The following is a 21,790-nucleotide window of genomic DNA, read 5'->3' on the forward strand; positions in this document are numbered from 1 at the left end:
TTATACAAGGGTTGATTATTCAGGTTAGATAATGTAAAGGCTGGGAGTGGTGGGGGGTTTTTTTCCTATTGTAATGTAGGGTTTCTATGTGTATGATTTTATTTTACTGGAAGCTGGTCACAGTTGTGTCAGGTAAGTAAATACACCAGCGTTCTCCAGAGGCTGCAGTGGTGACCGCTGGCTGCAGGTGGCTGTTACAGAGTAATCCTCAACAGTGATGGATGCAGCTGCAACATTCACTGATGAGACATGAGTTTCCCAGGGAGTGATAGCTACAGCAGTTCTTAAGACATGTTTACACCTTCTTTCCACATGCCTCCCAGAGAATTTAAAAAGCGGCATTCGTATGCCAGCATCCTTTACAAACATGGCAGGATACTGAGGGTAGTTGTCACTGCCTTTACCCACACAGGCGCGCATGCAGAAATCATAAGGGATCAGCAGAGGTGCTAGAATATGCCATATATGTCAGGTATCTTACAATATATTTTGTTGAAGGCTGATTTCAATGAACAGTCCACTCTCAGAAATTTTTTTTACATTTTAATTTAATTAATTTACATTTAATTAATTTTTTACATTTTAATTAAATACATTTAATTTTTACATTTTAAATTTTTTTATATTTAATTTACATTTTTATTAGTAAAAACACGTTTATGGCCTGATCTGGAAATTTTTCTGTGCTGGAAATAATTGAAAACTTAGGAAAAACCATACAAAAGCGGTTCAGAATATATTTTCCAATTGGTGTTTACTCTTAAAATATGCATTTGCCATCTGGATGCCTTCAGGACCTGAAAAAATCCTGCTGAGTTACAGGAAGCTCTGGGGTTACAGGAGATGAGACCTAACAACACCAAATATATTCCTACACTTTCTACTTGTTGAATTCAGGATGTGCTGTAAATTCTCGCTGGCTGAAGCTCTACTTGTTTTAACTCCCAAGCAGCAAATATGTAACATGCACAAGTTCCCTGTGATTAAATAGTTCAATTATATTCACTTTCAGAAAGAGTAACAGATCTATGCGAAATAAAGTATTTCCCCTAAAAAATTAAACAATTGAACTGCAGTGTTCTTCTGCACATGTGTGGAGAGAAGTGATTTAAGAAAAATGGGTCCTCCTTCTCTCCCTTTCTTGTCAGCCCATTAATATACACTTGATGGTTTTGCTATGGGCTTTTCTCCTGAAATCATTAGTGGAGGGATTTTCAGCTTTCAGTGGATGGTTTGGGTTTGGTCTGGATTGGTTTGGGCTTTTTTTTTAAATTAGAATTAAAGACTTCAAATTGTACTCTAGTGAACACAGGTCCAAGTGCAATCTTGTTCTGTTTTATATATCAGTTATTAGGAACACCACTGATTTTTAGGAAACTGGACGTGAGGCCATTTGAAACTTTGAGCTTGACCGTGAGGACATCTCCTTAGGAATGTTAATATTTTACGCATGTGAGGTATGGAAGATGTGCAGGATTTTAGTATGTTTTTTGAGAATGGAAAGTTATAGAGGCAATCTTACTTGAATTTCTTGGTTGGACCATATGCTTTCATATTTTCCTGGTTGGACCATATGCTTTCAGAGTTTCTTAAGCAGTAACTTTCAAGTCAAGTAAGTACATTTTGAGAGTGAGAGACTGGAATGCAACCACAGTACATAATTAATTAAAGATTTTTATACTTTCTTAAACAGCATCATTATCCTACTTCAAAGGATATTAGAGTCTTCCAGAAGAAGAAAGAAGAAAAAGACAAGTAAGTTGCTTTTAAAATCCTTATTTTTATATTAGTTTTCAAGTCCTGAGGAAGATGTAGAGATATGTAGAGATCATTTTAACTCTATTGCTTATGAAACTTCAGATATTAATGAAATTTAACCAAAAGCATGAATAATCCACATTTTCTTTATCATTTAGGGAAATTCTGAACATTTTTATCCTTTGACTGTATTTGTTGCTTTCCAAATATCATTGTTTGTTTTCTTTCCCCAACATTAATTCTCTCAAACCCTTCGGTAAGAATTGTTCTAACTTTTTGCTAGTGATCTCTTAAAAGGCTTAGTATATTTTCAGTGAAATCTTGTAAAAAACGTTCTTCATGTAGCCTTACAGGACTCACAAGCCAGCTGCAGTGAAGTGAGTGACTGCATGAGGTAATGTGTAATATTATTTCTCTGCAGAGCCCTGCTGTCTGAGCATCACAGAATCAGAGTATCAGATGCACTTTCTCTGATGAATGAAATGTTATCTGAAACAGTGGCATCGCCAGCGAGTGATCACAGGGCCTTGTCCAGCACAAGATCAGCTCAAGCTTACAGAAGGAGGAAGGTGGCATCTAGTACAGGGTAACACTTTAAGCATTAAACCTGCTCTGTTCTACTGGTGTCTTTACTACCCTCCAAATTTTGTAGCAAGTTTAGACAGGAATAGCTTGAGAGAAAAGTCATATGCTGGTGGAATCAAAGATACAATTTGTCTGGATCAGAGACTCTCAAGTCCCTGCTCCAGGCTTGTTAAAACCAGTACTGCAAATCATGGAGGGAGCCTTAAAAATGCCTTTTGGAGAACTGAATAAGCCAACTCAGGAGCTGGGGCTGTGAGCAGTGTTCTAACCCATACTCACATCAGTTCCTTTACAGTAAGGGTGGTTAAACACTGGAACAGGCTGCCCAGGGAGGTGGTGGAGTCACCATCCCTTGGAGGTGTGACTGGACATGGAAATCGGGGCCAGGGTCTGGTTGACAGGCTTGTAATCCCATCAAAGGTTGTACTTGATCTTGGAGGTCCTCTGAAGCCTTAGTGATTCCATGAGTGCCACTGGACTATAACCAGCAGTATAGACCTGAAGAGCATCTAACAGCAAGCAAGAAGCAAATAAAGATTCTACTGTGCAAACTCTAGACTTGTTCTCTTTCTTAATTTTTCATTACTTAGGATTTTACTTGTTCTTACTTTCACACTTTGCTTATTGCCTTTTGGGGAGATGAGGGTATCTGAGTGTTATGAACTGATTAATTTACTCAATTTGATGGCGTTAATGCTACATGTGTATATATCTAATACAGGTGGATATTGCATTGTAGTTTTTCTTCCTATTTATATAATTTTTTGCTTTTTATAGGAGAGATATGGAGATAACTTTAGGAGAACTTTGTACTTACAGGGTAATAGGGAGAACTGTACTTACAGGGTAATCCTGTCATTTAATATTTCTGCATCTCTTTTTCACTACAGTAAAACTTCTCTTTTTGGTTACAGTTCCAACATATAACATTAAACTGAATGTAGTCAGTGCTATGCAGAGCCTGCTGGGTGTGGCCAAGGGAAGTTTAAGTGCATCAGCCCAGCCAGAATCAGACATGCTAAGGAACAACATGCAGGAATCCACTTAGGAGTGGCAGGAGCTACCAACTAAAAAGTTTTGTTGGACGTAAGGTGGCTCTCTGTAAAGCCAGTTTGATGTGTGTTCACTGTGATTGCAGCAGTTGTGATTCTGGTGAGGCTCACTGACCCCACAAGCAGTGTGTGATGCTGGTCCTCAGCTCACTGGGCTGAATGTCATTTCTCTGGCTTTTATGTCTCTTCTGAATATGGCCTGTGAGGTCTGACCTGTGTGGAGGAAGGGTATATGGTACACAGTATCAAGTATTTAAGCTTTGTTGTGTTGGTATTTTTGTCTCGTTGCAGAGGGCATCTGAACAGTCCTGTTCTGGCAGAAAGGAGCAGAACTGCTGCCAAACCTGGCTTTGGTCAAAAAGTTCAACGTTTCACCCCAGCTCTTGGTTTAACACAGTCCAGGGGTAAGATCAGAATGAAGGCACATACTGAAGAGGATCTTCAGGTGACTGCTGGATTTTTGGGAGGGATATCTGTGTAAAAAATCAGATTTATAAACCTGGATGTTTCCTATCTTAAGGCTTTTGCAATTCTGCTGCTATTGTTTTGCTAAATGATGAGTTACCTTTTCTTATCACTTCTCTTTAAATCCAAGGTAGTTTAAATTGCCACAGCAAGAGTACCATGTAATCCAGGCAGCAAATTTGTAGATAAAAATTTCTAACCATCTTTGAGTAAATTTGATCAGCATTTAAAAAAGAAAATGCTTACTTTCTCTTTACAGGAAATGCCTGTATGCTGCTTCAGAAAAGTACCTCCAGAAGAAGACTGAGAAATGCTTCAAATGGTCCTGTTAAGCCCAGACACTGTAAGTTACACAGAACAATGACATAATGCTACATAATACAGGGGGGGAATAGGATGCAGATACAGCATTTGTTTAGAAGAATAAAATTCATTATTTTTTTCCCCACTTAAAAATCATTTTAATTAGAAACTTGTGAAATATTTTAACCACCTCTGTTTACCTTCTGAATAGTTTTTTGCCAGGTCACAGTTTTAAGATTACTGAAATAAGCGTGCTAGATTTTGGTGAACTGCTGAAACACATATTATGAAATCATGAGGGACAGAATCTTTTATCTTTCAATTCAAACCCACAGAGAGAAAGTTAATTGCAGACCAAGGCACAAGAATTCTGCCTCTCCCTTGCCCTTCTATGCTGCAGAATCTCTGAGCTCTTTACAATAGGAATGGTCTTTGTTATCCCTCTGTACAGTATTCATCTAATATATAATTTTGGCATAATTCCATGTTAGCACAGAAAAATTTGACTAAGCTTAACAAAATAATCCCCTTTGGATTTTAGTGGTACTTTTCCCATGCTTGTCTTTGTAGGTCTGGATCCAAAAAAGATTGTTCCTAATCAAATTCTTTAACAGATACAGTACTTGTTAACAGCAGCAGAATTTCTGATCAAAGAATGAGAAGTGAATCAGTCTGAGACTTAGGAAATACTGTGGCCTGATTATATTCTGCCGTACACCAGAATTATACTATTGGCATAATTTGGACAGTCAAAGGTCAATGTATTTGACTGGCAGTATAGGAAATTGAGAGAAGTAATGATAAACAGAAAGACACATTTCCTGAACTGCTTCTACTCATGTGGAAAATAATTTTTCTCCATTCCATATATTCACTTTTTAAACTCTATATTCAGGTCGATCTTTCTCTGATTTCCTGACACCTTCTTGTATCTGTTTTTCCAGTATATCACATCACTGCTAAGGGTTTCATCAAAGTTCCATGTCTTCTGAAGAGGCACAAATTCAGAATTTATTTAGTTTAGTCCTCTGCCAAATAAGGAAGCAATGTGCTTTTTGTGGGGGACGGCACCATCAGGATAGTCCTGTTCCACTTTGTGTTCTGCCCTGGGAAGGCAGTTCAGAGCACGAGGCTGGAAGGAACCAGCAGCCTTTTCTCACCATAAACCCACATCAGTCCTAGGTAACAGAGCTTGCTGTTTTCACAAGGATTTACACACAGCTTTAGTTCCTAGAACCTGAAGCTTCTATTCTTGAAGGAGTTTCAAGAGATTGGGATGAAAAGTGCAAGAAGTGTTACAGGGCTGTGGTTGGCGTGTTTTCTCCTCAGCTGCTGAGTGCAGAGTCAGCAGAAGCTCAGCACAGAAGCCTCCTCGAGTTGCCACTGCAGTTCAGACAGAGAGTGTTGATCCTGACACTGATCGAGACGTGGTGAGTCCTTGGACTGTGCCTGATGATATACAAAGAATACTTCAAGATACTCATGACTCCATGTTCCAGGTAGAGTACCTACTTATTCTATAAACTATTTGATACTTGCCACTTTACTCTTTGTTTACTTCTGCTTTATTTAAAATGGGGTTCTTTATTCAAAATATGTGGGTGAGATAGATACAGAGAGGCATAAATTGTGGGGCTTCAGGGGAACCATGTTATTTATTTTTTTTTTTTAGAATTGCAGTCTTTCTTGTGAGCGTTGAAATTGAATGTTCTTTTTAACAACTGTAGAGGCACATTGCCTGCCCAAGCAACAGACACCAGTGGGAGGGCATTAACAGGAAAACAGATTGCATTTGTTGCAGAATAATCAGACACATCACTGAATTTGGACATGTTTTAAAAGAGTGGGATAATTTCTGCTGTCCATGAATGAAGCACAATGTTCAGTTCATCCTCTCTTGCCCCAACAGGCCTCTGCAGTGCACAGCATGAGCTTCTCTCCTCTGGGCAGCATCAGCACTGACAGTGCTTCTGAAAGCACAGGCAGCATCCTCAGCAAGCTGGACTGGAATGCAGTTGAGGCTATGATAGCAGATGTGGAAGACAAGTGAATAGTTCAGAGCCACTGTGCTCTTCCAAACAGTTGCTGGTGTTTGGGTTTTGTTTTTTAAAATTAGTAATTGTTCTACTTAAAATGGATTGAGGCCTGCATTGGTTTCCTTCTTAAGCAGCATGGAAACTCTCACTGTTTCCAGCCTTCCTAAATGAAGCTGAATTCCTTAAAATGTAGTTTCCCTTCCATATGTCTTCAGGTCAAGAAGAGCTAAATATAGTTGGTAAAGGCAGACCCACAGTCTTAAACTGGGTCTGGGTCAGCTGCTTTATATAGAAACATATATAAAACACACAAAATGTTCTTTTATTTTAAAAGCGGTGTACAGCTGTTTTGTATTTAATATTTAACATACTGTGAAGTTATTTTTATAACATTAAGGGTTGTGATAAACTGGTTGAATAAAAGTGATTTTATTTGTTTCTGGTATTAGTGATTAACACATGTAGCACCATTAATTATTGCTGTGTACCACTAGAACTCTATGTGTAAATGTGCGCTACTGTTGTATTTTAAACCCATGCTGCAGTAGTTTTGAGAAATGTTTAGAAGAGTTTGAGTAATTGATAGAAAGAGGTACAAATAGTCAGAAATGAAAATGAAAAATAGACTTTTGTTAGGAAAGTCAGGCAGCAGAGTGAGACACAAAGGGCAAGTACTTACTGGGGTAAAAACAATATCATTGTTCCTCCTGTTTAGAGCTCCTCCAGCAATCCCCAGGGGTTTGTAGAAAAATTTCCCCTGTGCTCAGTGACCATCAAGCAGTTGTGATGTCTTTTGCATCACCACAGATGCAGCTGTGGTGACTTTTTCCCAACAGCTGTAGTTTTTATTTTGTAGTGAAGAAAAATTTTTCATGGAAGTCAAAGGTGTATTGATTTCTAGTGGTTAATTACTGTCACCCCAAACTGTAATAGGTAAAAACCCTAAAAATTTCATGTTTCCAAGTGAATGTGCATCTTGGCAAGCATCAAAAAATAAAGTTCAGAGGGAGACTGTTACAGGATTACACACGTGCCAGGATAGAACTGATAGTTCCTGTAGGCTCAGGGGTCCAAACTGGCCATGATTTTTTTAGCAATCCTCAGAATCTGCATCAGCTTTTCTCACAGAGTTGCCCAGAATGCAAAACTCAGGATTGGGTGTGATCATCTTCAAGTGAAAGGGGCCAGTGCCTTTGAAGAGCCAGTCGAAGCATGAAACTGTGATTTTCCCCAAAGTGTAATACTGTGTTTATTTAGAGTGGCAGCAAACAAATCATCAGGAAACACTTTCTGTTCCTGGTGGAAAAATGGTTTAGCCAAGTGTGGAAATCTCATTACGCCCACAGCCATCTGTGAGAAAGAAGAGAAAGCAGTCAGTCCATTTCATTTTAACAGTGGTAAAGGAAATGCTTTCTTGGTGTGGCTCCAGATCCACAGCATCACAAATCATTAACACAAGGGCGGGGAGGCTTCAAAGACCTCCCAGTCAGGATGTCAGCACTGAACTCACACCCTGGGCAGGCAGAGCTGCTCCTGCAGAGCCACAGCAGTGAGAAAAAGCACTTGGGACTCGTGAGAAGATCATCAAGAGTGACCTCTTAACCAAGCTCCTTCCATGGACTCAAATTCTTTTGCACTTTCTCTTCTACGATACCCCTTTTAGGGCTGAAGAGAAGGAAACTGTTTAGAAGGTCTTTTTCTGAGAGAAGCAGACAGTCATTTTAATTTAAAGAAATATTGAAATAGAAATTAAAAAAACCCTTGAGGAGGTCTGCTGTCATAGAAGTTATGAGGATCAAACTAATAAAAATCTGTTAAGTCATTGCAACCTTTTATAATCAAATTTTCTCTAATATCCAAGTAAAGGTAGTCTAAGTACAGCTGTATATGTATTTATTAATCCAAACTGGTTTACAGTTTAATTGCTTAGTTTTTCAGGGCTGAAGTTTCTCTTGCAAAGCTGAAAAAGAAGTTAATGCTTATGTTCAAATTTGAACAAAAGATTTTCCTCAAGCACCAAATTGCAGAACTTGAAACTTTGGAAAAGGAAGAAGTTGGGAAATTTTTTTCTTTATCCAGCCTGCCTCATTTCTGCCATTCCTTTGGGGTTTTTGGTTAGTTCTTGGTGGTTTTGTGATCACAGCCTCTCACCTGGCAGTGACTCACTCACCACCTTCAACAGAAAAAATTTCTTCTCTATATTTAGCCTGAGTTGATCTTCTTTCTGTTTGATTCATTGCGCCTTGTCCTACCACTCCCTACCCTTGTAAAAAAATCCTTCTCCAGCTTTCCTGTGAGGCCCCTGCAGGTACTGGAAGGAGCTCTAAGGTCCCTTCAGAGCTTTCTTTTTTCCAGGCTGGACAATCTGTCCTTGGAGCAGAGGTTCTCCATCCCTCTAGTTGTAAGACTCTGTGTCTGGGCAGAATGTTGAGGTCCAATCTGGCGAGCTATGGACCCCAGCCCACGCAGTCTTGCACGGACAAAGGCAAAAGACCAGGAGTGCTCTTCTCCATGTGGGCACCAACACCCTGCCTTTATTTTCCAAGGTGGGAAAGAGGCCAGCCAGCTGTCTCTAGGGGGCTTTAAGAGCTCGGAAAGGGGCTGGAGGAGAAGGACTGCAGCCAAAGGGATACAGGTGAGGAGGGGCGAGGGGAGGGGTAACCCAGGAAGAGACCACCAAGGCTGACACATGCCCTGGGTCGGGGGAAGGGGACGACGGTGTGGTCATAGGATACAAATCATGGGAACAGTGCAAACTACCAAACACCCAGTGCAAGCAACTAAATAAGTATTTAGTGCAATACAACATCTAGTCATCTTTAGGGCCTCCTCTGTGCTGGCTCCAGCAGGTCCCTGTGGTTCCTGTGCTGGGAGCCCAGGGCTGGATGCAGTGCTCCAGGTGGGTCTCAGCAGAGCAGAGCAGAGGGGCAGAATCCCCTCCCTGCCCTGCTGCCCACGGGGCTCTGGGTGCAGCCCAGGACACTGGTTTGGCTTGCTTTTTCAGGAGTTTCCAGGATTCCTAAAATACTCAACATTCCCAAGCATATGTCTGTTTACACTTCACATAGAATAAATGTTTAAAAACAAATTAACTTTGTTTCTTTTAATTTTTGGTTAGTGGCTGGCATGGGAAATCTTCAAAGCAGCCTCTTCAGGAAAATAAGAAAAGTGAAGAATAACATCACCAGACAGAGCACCCAGCAGGGCACAGCCAGAGCCCATCCCAGAGCTCCCAGCAGGGCACAGCCAGAGCCCATCCCAGAGCTCCCAGCAGGGCACAGCCAGAGCCCATCCCAGAGCTCCCAGCAGGGCACAGCCAGAGCCCATCCCAGAGCTCCCAGCAGGGCACAGCCAGAGCCCATCCCAGAGCTCCCAGCAGGGCACAGCCAGAGCCCAGGGAGGGGATGGGCCTCGCCTGGGTCCTGCTGGGCCCTGCAGGTGGAGAAGGATGGGAAGGTTCTTCCGTGCATCCTGAGGAGGGAATCAGAGCTGGAACCTCCTGTGAGGAGCAGCTGAAGTCTTTGGGCTTGTCCACTTTGGAGAAAAGGAGGTTGAGGTGTGCCCTCACTGCTCTCTGTAGCTTCCTGAGGAGGGGAAGGGCACGGGGAGGTGCTGAGCTCTTCTCCCTGGCATCCAGGGGCAGGATGCATGGGAATGGCTCAGAGCTGAAGCAGGAGAGGTTCAGACTGGATACCAAGAAGCATTTCCTTACCACAAGGCTTGTGGGTGGTCACATAGGAGAACAGGCGTCCTGGAGAGATGGTTGGTGCCCCAAGTCTGTCAGTGTTCAAGAAGCATTTGGACAGTGCCATTAGCAATAGGTTTTAACCTTTGCTCAGTCCTAAAATGTTCTTTGTATTAGCAAAAAGGTCTTTGGAAGTGGCAGTTGGATTAGATAATTGTTATAGGTCCCTTCCAACCATAGCAGTTCTGATCTATTAATTTCATTTAATTTCATTTCTCTACTGTGATATTGAAATGCCAGGTTAATTTTGTTAATCAAGCAGTGAGAGAGCAGTGCAGCACCTGCCAATTAATGGCAAGATGCTGGGAAAAGTGATGAACTTTACACTGAGGGTCATTAACCCCAGCAGCTCTTGGCATCTTTTACCACAGTCACTATGTAAGAAACCTCATTTTAAACGTTAAAATCCTATTTTCTTCCCTGCACAAAACATGTAAAAGTACAAATTCACTTTTGAGTTTTAAACCTGCACATCTGCATGTGCATATTACCCACTAGATACAGGATCACCCAGAGGTTTCTCAGCTGTGGTTGAGTTGGTGGCTCTCTGTCAGCTCTGTGGCTGATGCAGGAGCGCTGCTCAGGCAGGGTGGCAGCAGGATGCCTTCTGTTGTCACTCCCTGCAGGACACCAGGGCAGATGCTCCTCAGGGCTGGGGGGGCAGCAGGACCAGGGCAAGCCCAGCTCAGCTGCCCCTGAAGATGGAAACAAGGGTCTTCAGCTGTGGAATTTCATTGATCCTACACAGGCTTCAAGAAATTTTATGTAGCATTGGAATGTGTACACAAGATAAATCTGCACTACAATTTGTAAAATTTTGTAGGAAAAAGGAACAAAACTTCACTACTATCCTAACAATAAATACAACTCTAAATCTTCTTTAGAAATAATTTTTCCAGTTTGAGATAACACACAGGAGGTAAAGCAGAAGAAAACCCTGAGCCTCACCTGGGAACTTTTCAAATACACTAAAATAAGGGAAGGACTTTTTTCTTTTTCTGATCTAGAAAGACACAACTAATAGATGGAAGGAAAGTTCAAAAAGTACTTAAATTTGAAAAGGGCCTGCCTTGTAATTATGTGCACCCTCCTACCACCAATATCTTGTATGACATTTAAAGAAGTGGCCAGAGTGGGTTTCCCAGCCAAGACTTAAAAATCAATGGTAGGAAAAATTTACACTACCAATGAGGGATTCTGTAATTGGGATCAGTTGTCCAAAGGAAAAACTTAGCCTGTGTATGGCTGGTCTGGAAAGTTTGGTCTGGATGGCTCAAAGGCTGAACACAGACTGAATAACAACTTCTGCACCAATTATTTCATATGGATTTCAACACGAAGGGAAGGAAAGGGATCCTCTCTCTCTCTTGAGTGGAGCAACAGCAGTACTTTAGGACAGCAAATAAAATGCCTGGATGAGGAGTGATCTGAATCACCCAGAACTTGGTATTATGTGAATCTGTCCTGCAGCTTGTCAGTGGACAGGGAACTGCAGGGGCTCATCACACAGGTGACCTTGGATCTGAACATCCTCCTCCACATGAAACTATTCAAAATAAAAAAGCTCTCACAAATAAGAAGCAAATAGATTTTCTCAAGGATTCATCACACTTTGCCTGTGCTCACAGAATACATTAAGTCTAAGCAGGAAACCCACTAAATGTCTCCCTCCACACATGTATTTCTGGCTTTCAGGAATTTAAGTGCAGTGAAGGAGTATTTCTGTGCAATCACGAATGCTAACAAGAGAACAAAACATGCAAAACAAGAGACTGAAAGAAGACTTGATCAAAGAAAACGTAAGTCTTCAGTCTGTGCTTGTGAAGTCAAAATGAAAAGCAGATGGCCCCCTATATGGTTTCCCCAAAATAAATTACATGTAGTGACAAAATGGGTCTGTTTCCAGCAAATTTTGTAGCCTTTGATAGTTGAGATGAGAAATACAAATAAGGGATAGGTAAAACAAATTCAGAGGCCCTCTTGAGAGAAGAGAAAGGAGGAAGTGCATTGAAAGTGAGGTGACGGACAGACAGTGTGGGGAGTGAGGTGCAGCCCGCACCAGCAGCGACCCCCGCAGCACAGCTGGGTGCTGGTTCTGCAGCTGCTGAGAGGCACAGGCTGCACTGCAGGCACAGCTGCAGCACCCTGCTCATGGCCAGGCCCCGGGAAAGTGGGGCTGAAATCAGACCAATCACCTTTCCAGACTGTAGGAAGCAGGATCTTATTTCAAAACAGGAATATGAGCCTTTCAACACAGCCGCACAAAGACAGTGATTGGGAGAAGTTCCTTTGAAGCCCAACCAGGCTGCTTTAAAGAAGAGGCCGCTGAAGTAAGGAGTGACACGGGTCACTCGGCGCCAGACTCTGGCGACGTCCCTCCCCTGGGACGGCTGCCACGGGCACAGCGCACCCTTGGGCCGCCGCCCTGCTGGCCTTGGTGGCCCGAGCCAGCGCAGCCCCTCGCAGGACGAGCCCTCCCGTGCCCCGAACCGGCCCGCCAGGCAAGGAGTGTCTGGAGCAGATCTGACCTCACAGCCTGGGCAGCTGTGAGCAGGGCATGCAGCTGAATAACGCAGAAATTAGAAATGATGTGGTTATGTCTGAAGGGGGGAACGCAGACTGGCAAGAAGTCTCCCAGAATAATCAAAAAATGCATTCCCTGGATGATTTACTGATGCCCAGGCATGATTTGAGCACTGTGAGCATAGTGAAAAAGGGATCAACAAAGTCTGTGCAAATTCTAGGATTAAAAACTTTCAAGTTTCATTTTGGAAGGGTCCAGACTGAACTCTTAAAACATTTATTTTAAATAAATGAAATATTAAAATACTATGAACTTATTTGTATATAACAATAACATTTTAATATTTAGTCAAGGAACCATGAGATCTAAAAATTTGCTACTTACATTAAGAACTCACCCATTACAACTCAGAACAACTTCAATGATAAGATGACAAATTCTCTGAAGGATATGGAAATGCTCATATGACCATGGTGTGGCTCTTTGGTGAGCAGAGGAACACTAGGATTTAGGAATTGTGGCTTGGGCTCCTGCTGTGTGTAGGGCATGAGAGCTCAGGAGTGCTGGGACACAGGAAAGCACAGAAAAGGTGTTTGTCTGAATTCAGCATCACTGAGATCCACCTGGGGCTCGGAGTCAAAGCAAAGGATCAGCTGAACTCAACCATTTGTTTCCCTGGAATGTCATTAACACATGCACGGGGCAGATCCTGCTGTTAACCAGCACCAGATGAGCCAGACCTGATTCAAAACTTTTTTTTTGACATGAGCCACAAACACAATAAAGAACTATTTCAGGGCTGCAAGGTATTTCATGTTAGAGCTACTGTTTAGCACAACCTAATTATTCCACAGTAACAATATTCTCACTAGTGACACCACAATAGCAAAACAAAGGCTAAAGTTTGACTCAAATTTTAAAAATTTAAATGTCTTTTTTTTAATGGCCACACCTCACTAAAATACTTATGCTGAATATTTCCCATGCTTACATTTGTACACATTAGAGTGGTTAATAAAAGCAATAATGAACCTCAAAAATACAAAAGGGTGTTGCTGAATCATTTAAAAAAATACTTGTAATTACAGTTATATCAAAAACTATTGTGATCTTGAAAATATTCAAGAATTATTCTGCAATTTTACAGTATGAAGTGGAAGATTAAAAATAATAATTTAATTCTTATTAAGACTGTGGAAGTGTCTGTGTTTTCTTAAAAAGTACAATATGGCTAGTGTTAATTCTAAAAGCTTGGTAATACTCCTTTGTTAGGTAAGCTACTGCAACAAGTTCCACGTATGGATCCTGTACTCAAAGAGAGAAAGCAGGAAGAATAAAAAATTCAATAATCTTATATATGTAAAAATCTATAGCCATACAGTGAAAAAATACTACAAAGCTATGTCAATACAAAGGAGTAAAATTGTGTCACTGGATCAATCACTGCACTGCAGCACTTAAGGAACAACCAAAACAAAACCAAACATTTTCTCACGTAGAGAAATTCTTGTGTTGGTGTGTGCTGCTGCTGCTGCTGAGGTGGTTCATGGTGGCACCACTGCAGCTGCTGCTCAGGGGCTGAGCCCTGCACTGGCGCCGCTGGTGTTGACACCGGCACTGACTCCACCAGACCCAGTCTCACACAGCAAACTGGAGTTTGCTCCCCAAAACGGGGCATTGCCACCTTTTCCCTTCACAGCCAGTAACCAGAGCTCTTGTGATGCGCAAAACCAGACTAGGCATTACTCTGCGTACTTCAGGAGGGCAAAATGCAACTCTTTAACTAGTAAGAATCATATTCAATTTATTTAATCATCTATAATCAACTTTATAACTGTAAATCATGTAACAATCATCATATCCCATCAAGGAGCATGTATGCCACTGGCATAACATACAGTATAGTAATGGTCTAAATCCTCTCAACTAAGACAACTTTAGACTTCAGCTTTAAACTTATATTGTTCAATTATAACTACTTTCTGATAATTTTATTCCAATAAATACCAAGCAAATTGAAATAATCCCCATCTTTACTATTGGAAAAGCCACATGAAATGAACAAGGAAATATTTGTATTACTTATTAAAAATAAGATGCTTTAAGATAATTGCATCAGAAATTACTAACAGCCAACTTAATTTTAAACTGCAACGGTATGAAATCCTTGGGTTTATCACTTGGGAGTTCTTGGTGAAGTATTTTCAACTCTGCTTATCAATAATATCTGACATGTCACACAACCCCTCTAGTCTCCAAGTATGAGTTTGCCAGTGTAAAGGCTGCACTTGGCCCTGATAAACAGTCTTTCACTGTTTGTTGCAAAAATGTCCTCTTTCTAGAGCTGCAGAGGACTGACTCCTGCTTCTCCTACTTCTCCCTCCTTTAACAATACCATCTTAGCCCAAGAGGTGGCTTTTTGTATGGTGAAGAGACCACTATCAACACTACCAAATAAAGAGGTGCTAAATCATATCTGTTCAGAAAAATTCCAGTGGTGAAACAACAAAAAGGCATTCCCCAACTATTTACTAACTGGATTCTGAGGAGTTATTAATAATTTGTTTAATGTGTTGTTTGGGTTAACATATCAATATGTTGAAATACTATTACTATTCCTCACAAATTGAATAATGTATTAGAATTCCACAAGTTAGTTTCACAAAAACAGCCCCCTATCATATATTAATTTTTTAAAAGAAACAAAACAAAAGTAATAGAAAAATAACTATGTTGAGGAACACGTGTTTTCGATAAATACATTTGAAAAGACACCAGGGTTTAATAGACTCCTAAAAAGTTTAGCCATTTTTAGATTTTTTTACTGTTTGCAAATATGCTGCTTTTCTTGCTCTCTAGGAAGACAAACTGCTTATGAAATGTTGTGGCAAGGCAGTTGAAGCAAATACTTCTGGAAGATTTCAACAGCATTTTTTCAATTTACAAAATGTGAAAACATCTTTCAATTAGTAAAAAAATTAGTCTAATATACAAACATTTTCTTAAAATATTTGTCTGTGAAGGAATGTAGTGTAATTGCCCAGACTCACACCCATTCACTCCTCTGACACTGGTAGCTAGCTCCTCTTGGCACAAGCCTCTCTACATTAACCCAGAGAAATGCATACATGGCCAGTTCGCCCAAGAAGAAGAGTCATTCAGCCTTCCCCAAATCTGAACTATCATAAATTACCACTTGGACAGCATTAGAAAGAAATTGAAGCATACAAGGAATAAACTATAGTTTCTTTTTATATCAAAACGTACTCTTGAAAATGTGTTTGGCACAGTGCTAAATCATATAGTTAATACTAAATATTGCAGGATACAATAAAACCCTGGAGTTAACTTGTGTTTACACCCTTCTAGGGATAAAAATAAAAAGATACCAATTATTCAGAAGTCAGCCTATACAAACTGTATAAACAATATTTTATGTCTTGTTTTGAAAACCACTGATATAGTAAATTTTACATAAAAGACTGCAAAATAATATAAATGGATTTAAACAGATCTTTACAATAAGAAATTCAAATGGAAACAGACAAGTAACAAAGAGAAGTAAAAAAATTTATTGCAGTATTCGTTCCACCAGATTTGCTGGGGATCCCTTTTCTTGTATTATTTCAGGGTGACCTAATACATCAAAATCTACATTTACAAAAACTCCTCCTGCAGGTAGGTCATAGATACTGCATGCTTTTTTTCTTTTTTTTTTTTTTTCTTCAACAGAATAAATTATATATCCAGGAGATTCTGCCACTTTACAGCCTGGAAAAACAATGCTTTCCTGGAAACTGGGCTAAGCTAAAGAAAGCCATCCGCTGCTAGGTTAAACTCCAAGAACACTTTATTAAGAACATTAACAGACTAATTTCCAACATTCACTTGTTTATTTTTTTTAAACAGAAAGGTTTTTTTTTCAAGATATAAACAATTTTTTTGTTAAACTATAATACAGTGGGAGTAAAAATGAACTGAGAAGTTTCTGCTGCACAACAGCGAAGGAAGCTCCCACAAAAATGTTTACCAAACATTTCCTTCTTTTTTCCCCGCGTCCCAGGTTCCATTCTTACTCTTCATTTAACTGATTTTTTTTTTGCCAGAAAGTTGATATTTCAAGTTTTTCTGTTATTTCAATTCCTGTAAATTTGGCTGCATGTACAAATTCATTAGCTGGAAGTTCCATCCTTGGCGGCATACAGCGATCGTAAAGTCTGCACAACTTTATTAGTCAGCTTATTAGCACTCGTTAGAGCAATTTTTTTGTAAATAATGTCTGACTCTTTAATAGTGTCTACCCAAGGCACCAGTTTGCGGCCATCACGGCGCTTAGCCTCAGTCCAGGAGCCACTGTAGGAGCCTGCCATCCACTGAACACTGAAGCCATTGCTGGTTTTCTGTACTACTCTTGCAATTTGTGGTCGGTCTTTGTACTTTGGACAGCAAATAGCGATGACATCCATGACATCAACACTTTCATTCATCTGTGCTGCCAACTCCGTAGAGTCTGAATTTCGTTTTGACCTTCTCAATGACTAAAACATTGGGGGGAAAAAAGACCAAGTGTTACACAAAAGAACTTTAGTGAAATTATTGCTTTTATTGCTTTTAATCCCTTGACGCCGGGAGTTGGGATTCCCCGGCACACATTCCATTGCCGGCAATGAGACGCACCGCGACCGCCAGCGCCAAGGGGTTAACATATCCTTGTAAAACCACATACTCTTAATTTGTACCCGTGTCTTTATCTCTTATTGATATATAAAATTATATATACACATGAATCATAAAGCTACATAAAAACTTGGCAACAATAAAAAGGATAACACACAGTACATTCCAAAGGAAAATTAATAACTTTTTATACGGGATAAATCTCATTTTCTAGTTTGGTTTTTTTTTTTATTGTCTTTTCTGTTAAACTTTCTACAAAAGTTGTATAAACGGTTAAGTAGAGAATCTCTATCTACAAAATGCTTTTTTTTTTCATGTGGATTACATTACTTGGTGTACATTTAATATAATAAACTGACATTTATAAGCACATAAAAATCATTTTACGTAATACGCTGCGAAATACGTTGACTCCTCCTCCGCCTCACCCCTGAAGTGCCTCCTCCTCTATCCTCCCCATCACTTTCATCGTCCTCTGTCTCAGCTGCATTGTTTTTAGGGCTGCCTCCTCCAAGCAGCGAGGTAATTGCTTTGTTCCGCGCATTTGTGCTAGCTGACACCTCTCCATCTTCTTCCTCTTCATCAGGATCCAAATGTTCCATAAGGAGCTTGAACTATTAAAAGAGAAAAGATCAGTTCACTTTGTAACTTTAAACGTGGACATTTATATCACAGTACATTATATTAGAAACAAGTAGCAAAGTAAAGAAACAAGGTAAAACAAATAACAAACTTGAACAGCTTATGTTGTATTCTACAAACTTAACTTTCTGATTTTTTTTTTTTGTAGATATACACAAGCTTTCTTCCTGAGTTTTTCAAATGGCAAGATTTCTCTATCTGTTATTGGTGAAGGGTGAGGGACAGTTAGCAAACCACAGTCTCTGTTCCCGTGATGGAAAGAGTCAGGAATAAAGTGAACAAGTAATATGGGAGAGGTATACACCATGGATACCAGAAATTGGAAAACACTCCAAAAAGATGAATACCCTTAAGCTGAAATTAATTACCATTGAGTTTAAACTTCTTAGAAATCTTTGAAGTACAGTCCTGCTAAACATCCTGAAAGGAAGATCCACACATCACATAAGGTAACCAGGAACTTAACATTTTGAAATGTACTTTCCAGTTTATACTGTATTAAAAGATTTCAGACTTTCTGCAAAGCAACTTTACTTACATCTAAGTACTGTTTTACTATACTCCTCTTCACTTCTTCTGTGATCTTGGAATTAGCCATATCACTCCGCAGAAAATCCAAAGTTTGTTTTGGATGGAAATGCACTCCTGTCTTCCTGTTTATAGCTTTATCATAAACTTTTGCAGATTCAGATGGAGAATATTTCTGAATTTTACTGTTTGAAGAAAACAAAAGAGAAGACCTTTAAAGGAAAGTCCAGAGTAATTTGAACAAAAAGCTTTTAAAACCTCCAATATAAGTATTTTTCTTTGAATCATTCCATATACAATAGATAGCCCTGGTAAGAAATCAAATAATTGTGGTTTTTTTAAGCCGAAGTTCAACATAATAAATTTCTTTTCTCTGTTACACAAATGTATTGCTTAAACAGGTAGTTACAATCAACTTAAACAAATGAAAAATGTCACTGCATAACAAGTGTCCTACTATCTAAATAGCCTTACCTATCAGAGAATCCACAGAGGTTCTTTAGATGCTGTTTCAGCATCAGAAGTAATAATATGCCTTGGGAGACATTAGCAAATTCAATTAAAGGAGCTGAATTTTCAGGTAAACACTTCATCACTGCATTTATATCATTTTCTTCATCAGAATCTGAATCAGAGTCCACTCGTTTCCGTAACCTCCGAGGCTTAGAAGCTTCCGCCTCGCTTTCACTCCCGCTGCCACTGTTACTGTCACTCTCGGACTCCTCCTCCGATGAAGGCTTTCTATCCTTTTTTTTGTCCTTCACCATAGACTGCACAACAAAGAAGTTAACACACATTCCAAAATTAGGATAAATAATACAATGTATGTTCCTAAAATAATCTGTCCAAAATCATTACTATCTTAAATTAAAGAGAATTCATTGAAGAATATTATTAATTTATAACTTGATACTCTTAAAATTATTTATAGCAAAAATATACTGAAAAATTTGTCCAACACCCAGATTTTCATGCAAGTTGCATACAGAAGGAACTGAAGCAACAAGCACTCCCCTGCTATGTTGTCATTAAAAGACTGCTGAAGTTCATTAACAGTGACAGCAAAATACAGTAGAAAGCCAAATGCAATAAATCAGGAAGAAAATTCTGTTTTTCTTTCACCTGAATATACTTTCTGTGTCTCATGGAGATTTCCATAAGTACTTTGGTTTTAAAGTGGTTTTAAATCCTTGTCTCTTGAAATTCTATGACATATGTGATGGTCATTGATAGTGATCATATTAATAATGAACTAATAATGATTAATAGTAATCAGCTGCCCTGTGCCTGGCAGTGTTCAAGGCCAGGCTGGGTGAGGCTCTGAGCAATCTGGTCTAATGGAAGTGTCCCTGCCCAAAAGCGAGGGTTGGAACAAGGTGATCTTTAAGGTCCCTTCCAACCATAGTCATTTTATGATTAGTTCTAGGATTACTTGTAGATATACAGATCTAACTTCACATATGCATTATTACTGCACATAGTACGATTTTTCAGGACACAGACCTAAGCACGATCTCATCCTTTTGGAGCTGGGTGCTACACACTGGTTCTCAACCTGAAGAAGTATTGTCTCTTTCTAGCAGATTAAAAATCAACTTTGGTAGGGTGAGAGTTTAAAGCACAGTACATTTCAGGCAGTGAACCTTCAGGCATCAACTCTGACTTGTGTTTATTAGTCAAATTGGACATTATAGAAACTGGTTCCTGACAATTTGCACCTTCGACTGCAACAGCTCTTCAGGAAAGGAAGACACTGAAGTGTTTAAGCAGCAGAGGCCTCTCACTTACAGGCTTGTGTGCTGCCATAACAACAGGTACTCTGTCTTGATTCAGGTCCTTACTGCTGCCTTAAGAAATACTGCCCACTCCTCTCTTGCAATAAACAATGTATTTTAAATCTCTCAAGCAACACAAATGCAACTGCCATCAGCTACTTGACAACAAAATAACTGCCAACTGGATTTTATTATTAAAATTTTACAAACAACCAGAACAAACTAGTATTCCACGATGATTCCAGGTTCATGTGCTTTCAGATGTATACAATTAATTAATATGGTTGTTATTCAGCCATATTGGGAAATCATATAAATTTGCTCTCAAAATTCATCTTTATTTTTTAATAATATAAGCAGCAATGTAAGTAGAGTTTTTGACTAGTGTCTACCAGATAAAGGTCAGAACAGACAGTGTTGCTTGGTTTTTGACTATTGTTTACATGCAAAGTGACGCAACTGGTTCACACAATGATAATGGTACTGCATTCACTGAAAAATTGACCACATTATAGAGAAGCTTATGTTTCCACCGCCATAAATACACTAAAATATAAATGCACATACCTCTTTAAATGACTGTAGTAGGTTGCTACCAGAAACTGATAATGTAATGTCTATATGATGCATTATAAACAGCGGCTCTTCCTGTGTTTGGTACGGAAAACAGGCTAGATTGTCTGCTATGTACAAAAGCATATTCACCTCTGTTTTCTGGAAGTTAAAGAAAAAATTACGCATAAACACATGTAGAAATATCCCGGATCCATACACTTCTGCAATGCTCCTAAGAATCCAGGGCAAAAAAAAAAAAAAAAGACCATAATTTTTATTCTATATAGCCCCCAAAAACCACTCTAAACAACTTCTATACATGCAAAATTTAGTCATACCTAAAGATACATTATTTCTAATCAGTCCAAACTGAGTATAAAAAGGTACAGAGTGATGTAACATATATTCTATTACATGGATAAATACCTTATATTAGAAAGCAAAAAAAATACATACTGGGGACAAAGCTATCAATAATTATGTCATAAAAATACATCACAAAAGGAGAACTTAAGCTTTTAATGCTGCATTTAAACTTCTTTTTAAGTGAAGGAAATGTGGTGCTTACTGCAGTATCATCAAAGAGGTTGAGTAAAGAAATTAGAAAGGCTCGTCTGTGTTGACGGTTCCCTCGAATCATGGAGTAGAGGTGTGAACACAGCGCACTGGATGATTCATCGTGTCTAAAACCTCTCACAGGATCTTTTGGGCAGGTATTAATTGCCTGCTGTACTTGGTAAGACATCTTCATACCAGCCACTGCTTTCATCTGAAATGGAAATATATATTTTTATTCAAAACATTGCTTCCAAAACAGTACAACTGAATCCTTTTTACGGGATGCTCATCTGAAATTTAAATAAAAAACATACACTGAGGCAATACTACCTTTTGAGACGATAAACAGATCTGAGCTATCAAACAGAACCTGTGGCAGAGATCAGAATGTCTTGTGAACTGCTTTGACTGTAAATTCTGCTAGGACCATACAGCTAATCTGTTTACCCACTATAGCCAGATATTTCAACTTAAACAATTTTCAAGAACATTGAAATGTTTTCGTACATGAACAGAATATTTTACCACATGTATATGCTTGGTATCCCCTGTAGGGAACCAATAACCGAATCTATATGAGTACAATA

General features: G+C 39.4%; 2 protein-coding genes across 6 annotated transcripts in view; one reads left to right on the forward strand and one right to left on the reverse strand.

The window, feature by feature from the left end:
* The window catches only part of CPLANE1 (ciliogenesis and planar polarity effector complex subunit 1), a 58,847-nt gene extending 52,317 nt beyond the window's left edge, over positions 1-6,530 (forward strand). Inside the window, exons 49-54 of the mRNA XM_058823776.1 lie at positions 1,694-1,755; positions 2,180-2,344; positions 3,687-3,799; positions 4,120-4,203; positions 5,493-5,662; positions 6,073-6,530. Of these exons, the coding sequence (XP_058679759.1) occupies positions 1,694-1,755; positions 2,180-2,344; positions 3,687-3,799; positions 4,120-4,203; positions 5,493-5,662; positions 6,073-6,213 (735 nt within the window). The 3' untranslated portion in view covers positions 6,214-6,530. The remainder of the gene's footprint in view (positions 1-1,693; positions 1,756-2,179; positions 2,345-3,686; positions 3,800-4,119; positions 4,204-5,492; positions 5,663-6,072) is intronic.
* Positions 6,531-15,295: 8,765 nt separating this feature from the next.
* NIPBL (NIPBL cohesin loading factor) overlaps positions 15,296-21,790 on the reverse strand; it is a 149,845-nt gene continuing 143,350 nt past the window's right edge. For 2 of the 5 annotated variants that reach the window (XM_058824244.1, XM_058824243.1), the window contains 6 exons: positions 21,214-21,414; positions 20,658-20,804; positions 18,790-19,085; positions 18,326-18,500; positions 17,574-17,759; positions 15,296-17,006 (listed from right to left, as the gene is read on the reverse strand). In XM_058824244.1, the coding sequence (XP_058680227.1) occupies positions 16,641-17,006; positions 17,574-17,759; positions 18,326-18,500; positions 18,790-19,085; positions 20,658-20,804; positions 21,214-21,414 (1,371 nt within the window). In that variant the 3' untranslated portion in view covers positions 15,296-16,640. Of the gene's footprint in view, positions 17,007-17,532; positions 17,760-18,325; positions 18,501-18,789; positions 19,086-20,657; positions 20,878-21,213; positions 21,415-21,790 lie in introns of those variants that run through there. The other 3 variants (XM_058824247.1, XM_058824245.1, XM_058824248.1) reach the window with 3 other exon arrangements.

This window comes from Ammospiza caudacuta, chromosome Z (assembly GCF_027887145.1).
Source record: "Ammospiza caudacuta isolate bAmmCau1 chromosome Z, bAmmCau1.pri, whole genome shotgun sequence".
NCBI classification, from domain to species: domain Eukaryota; kingdom Metazoa; phylum Chordata; class Aves; order Passeriformes; family Passerellidae; genus Ammospiza; species Ammospiza caudacuta.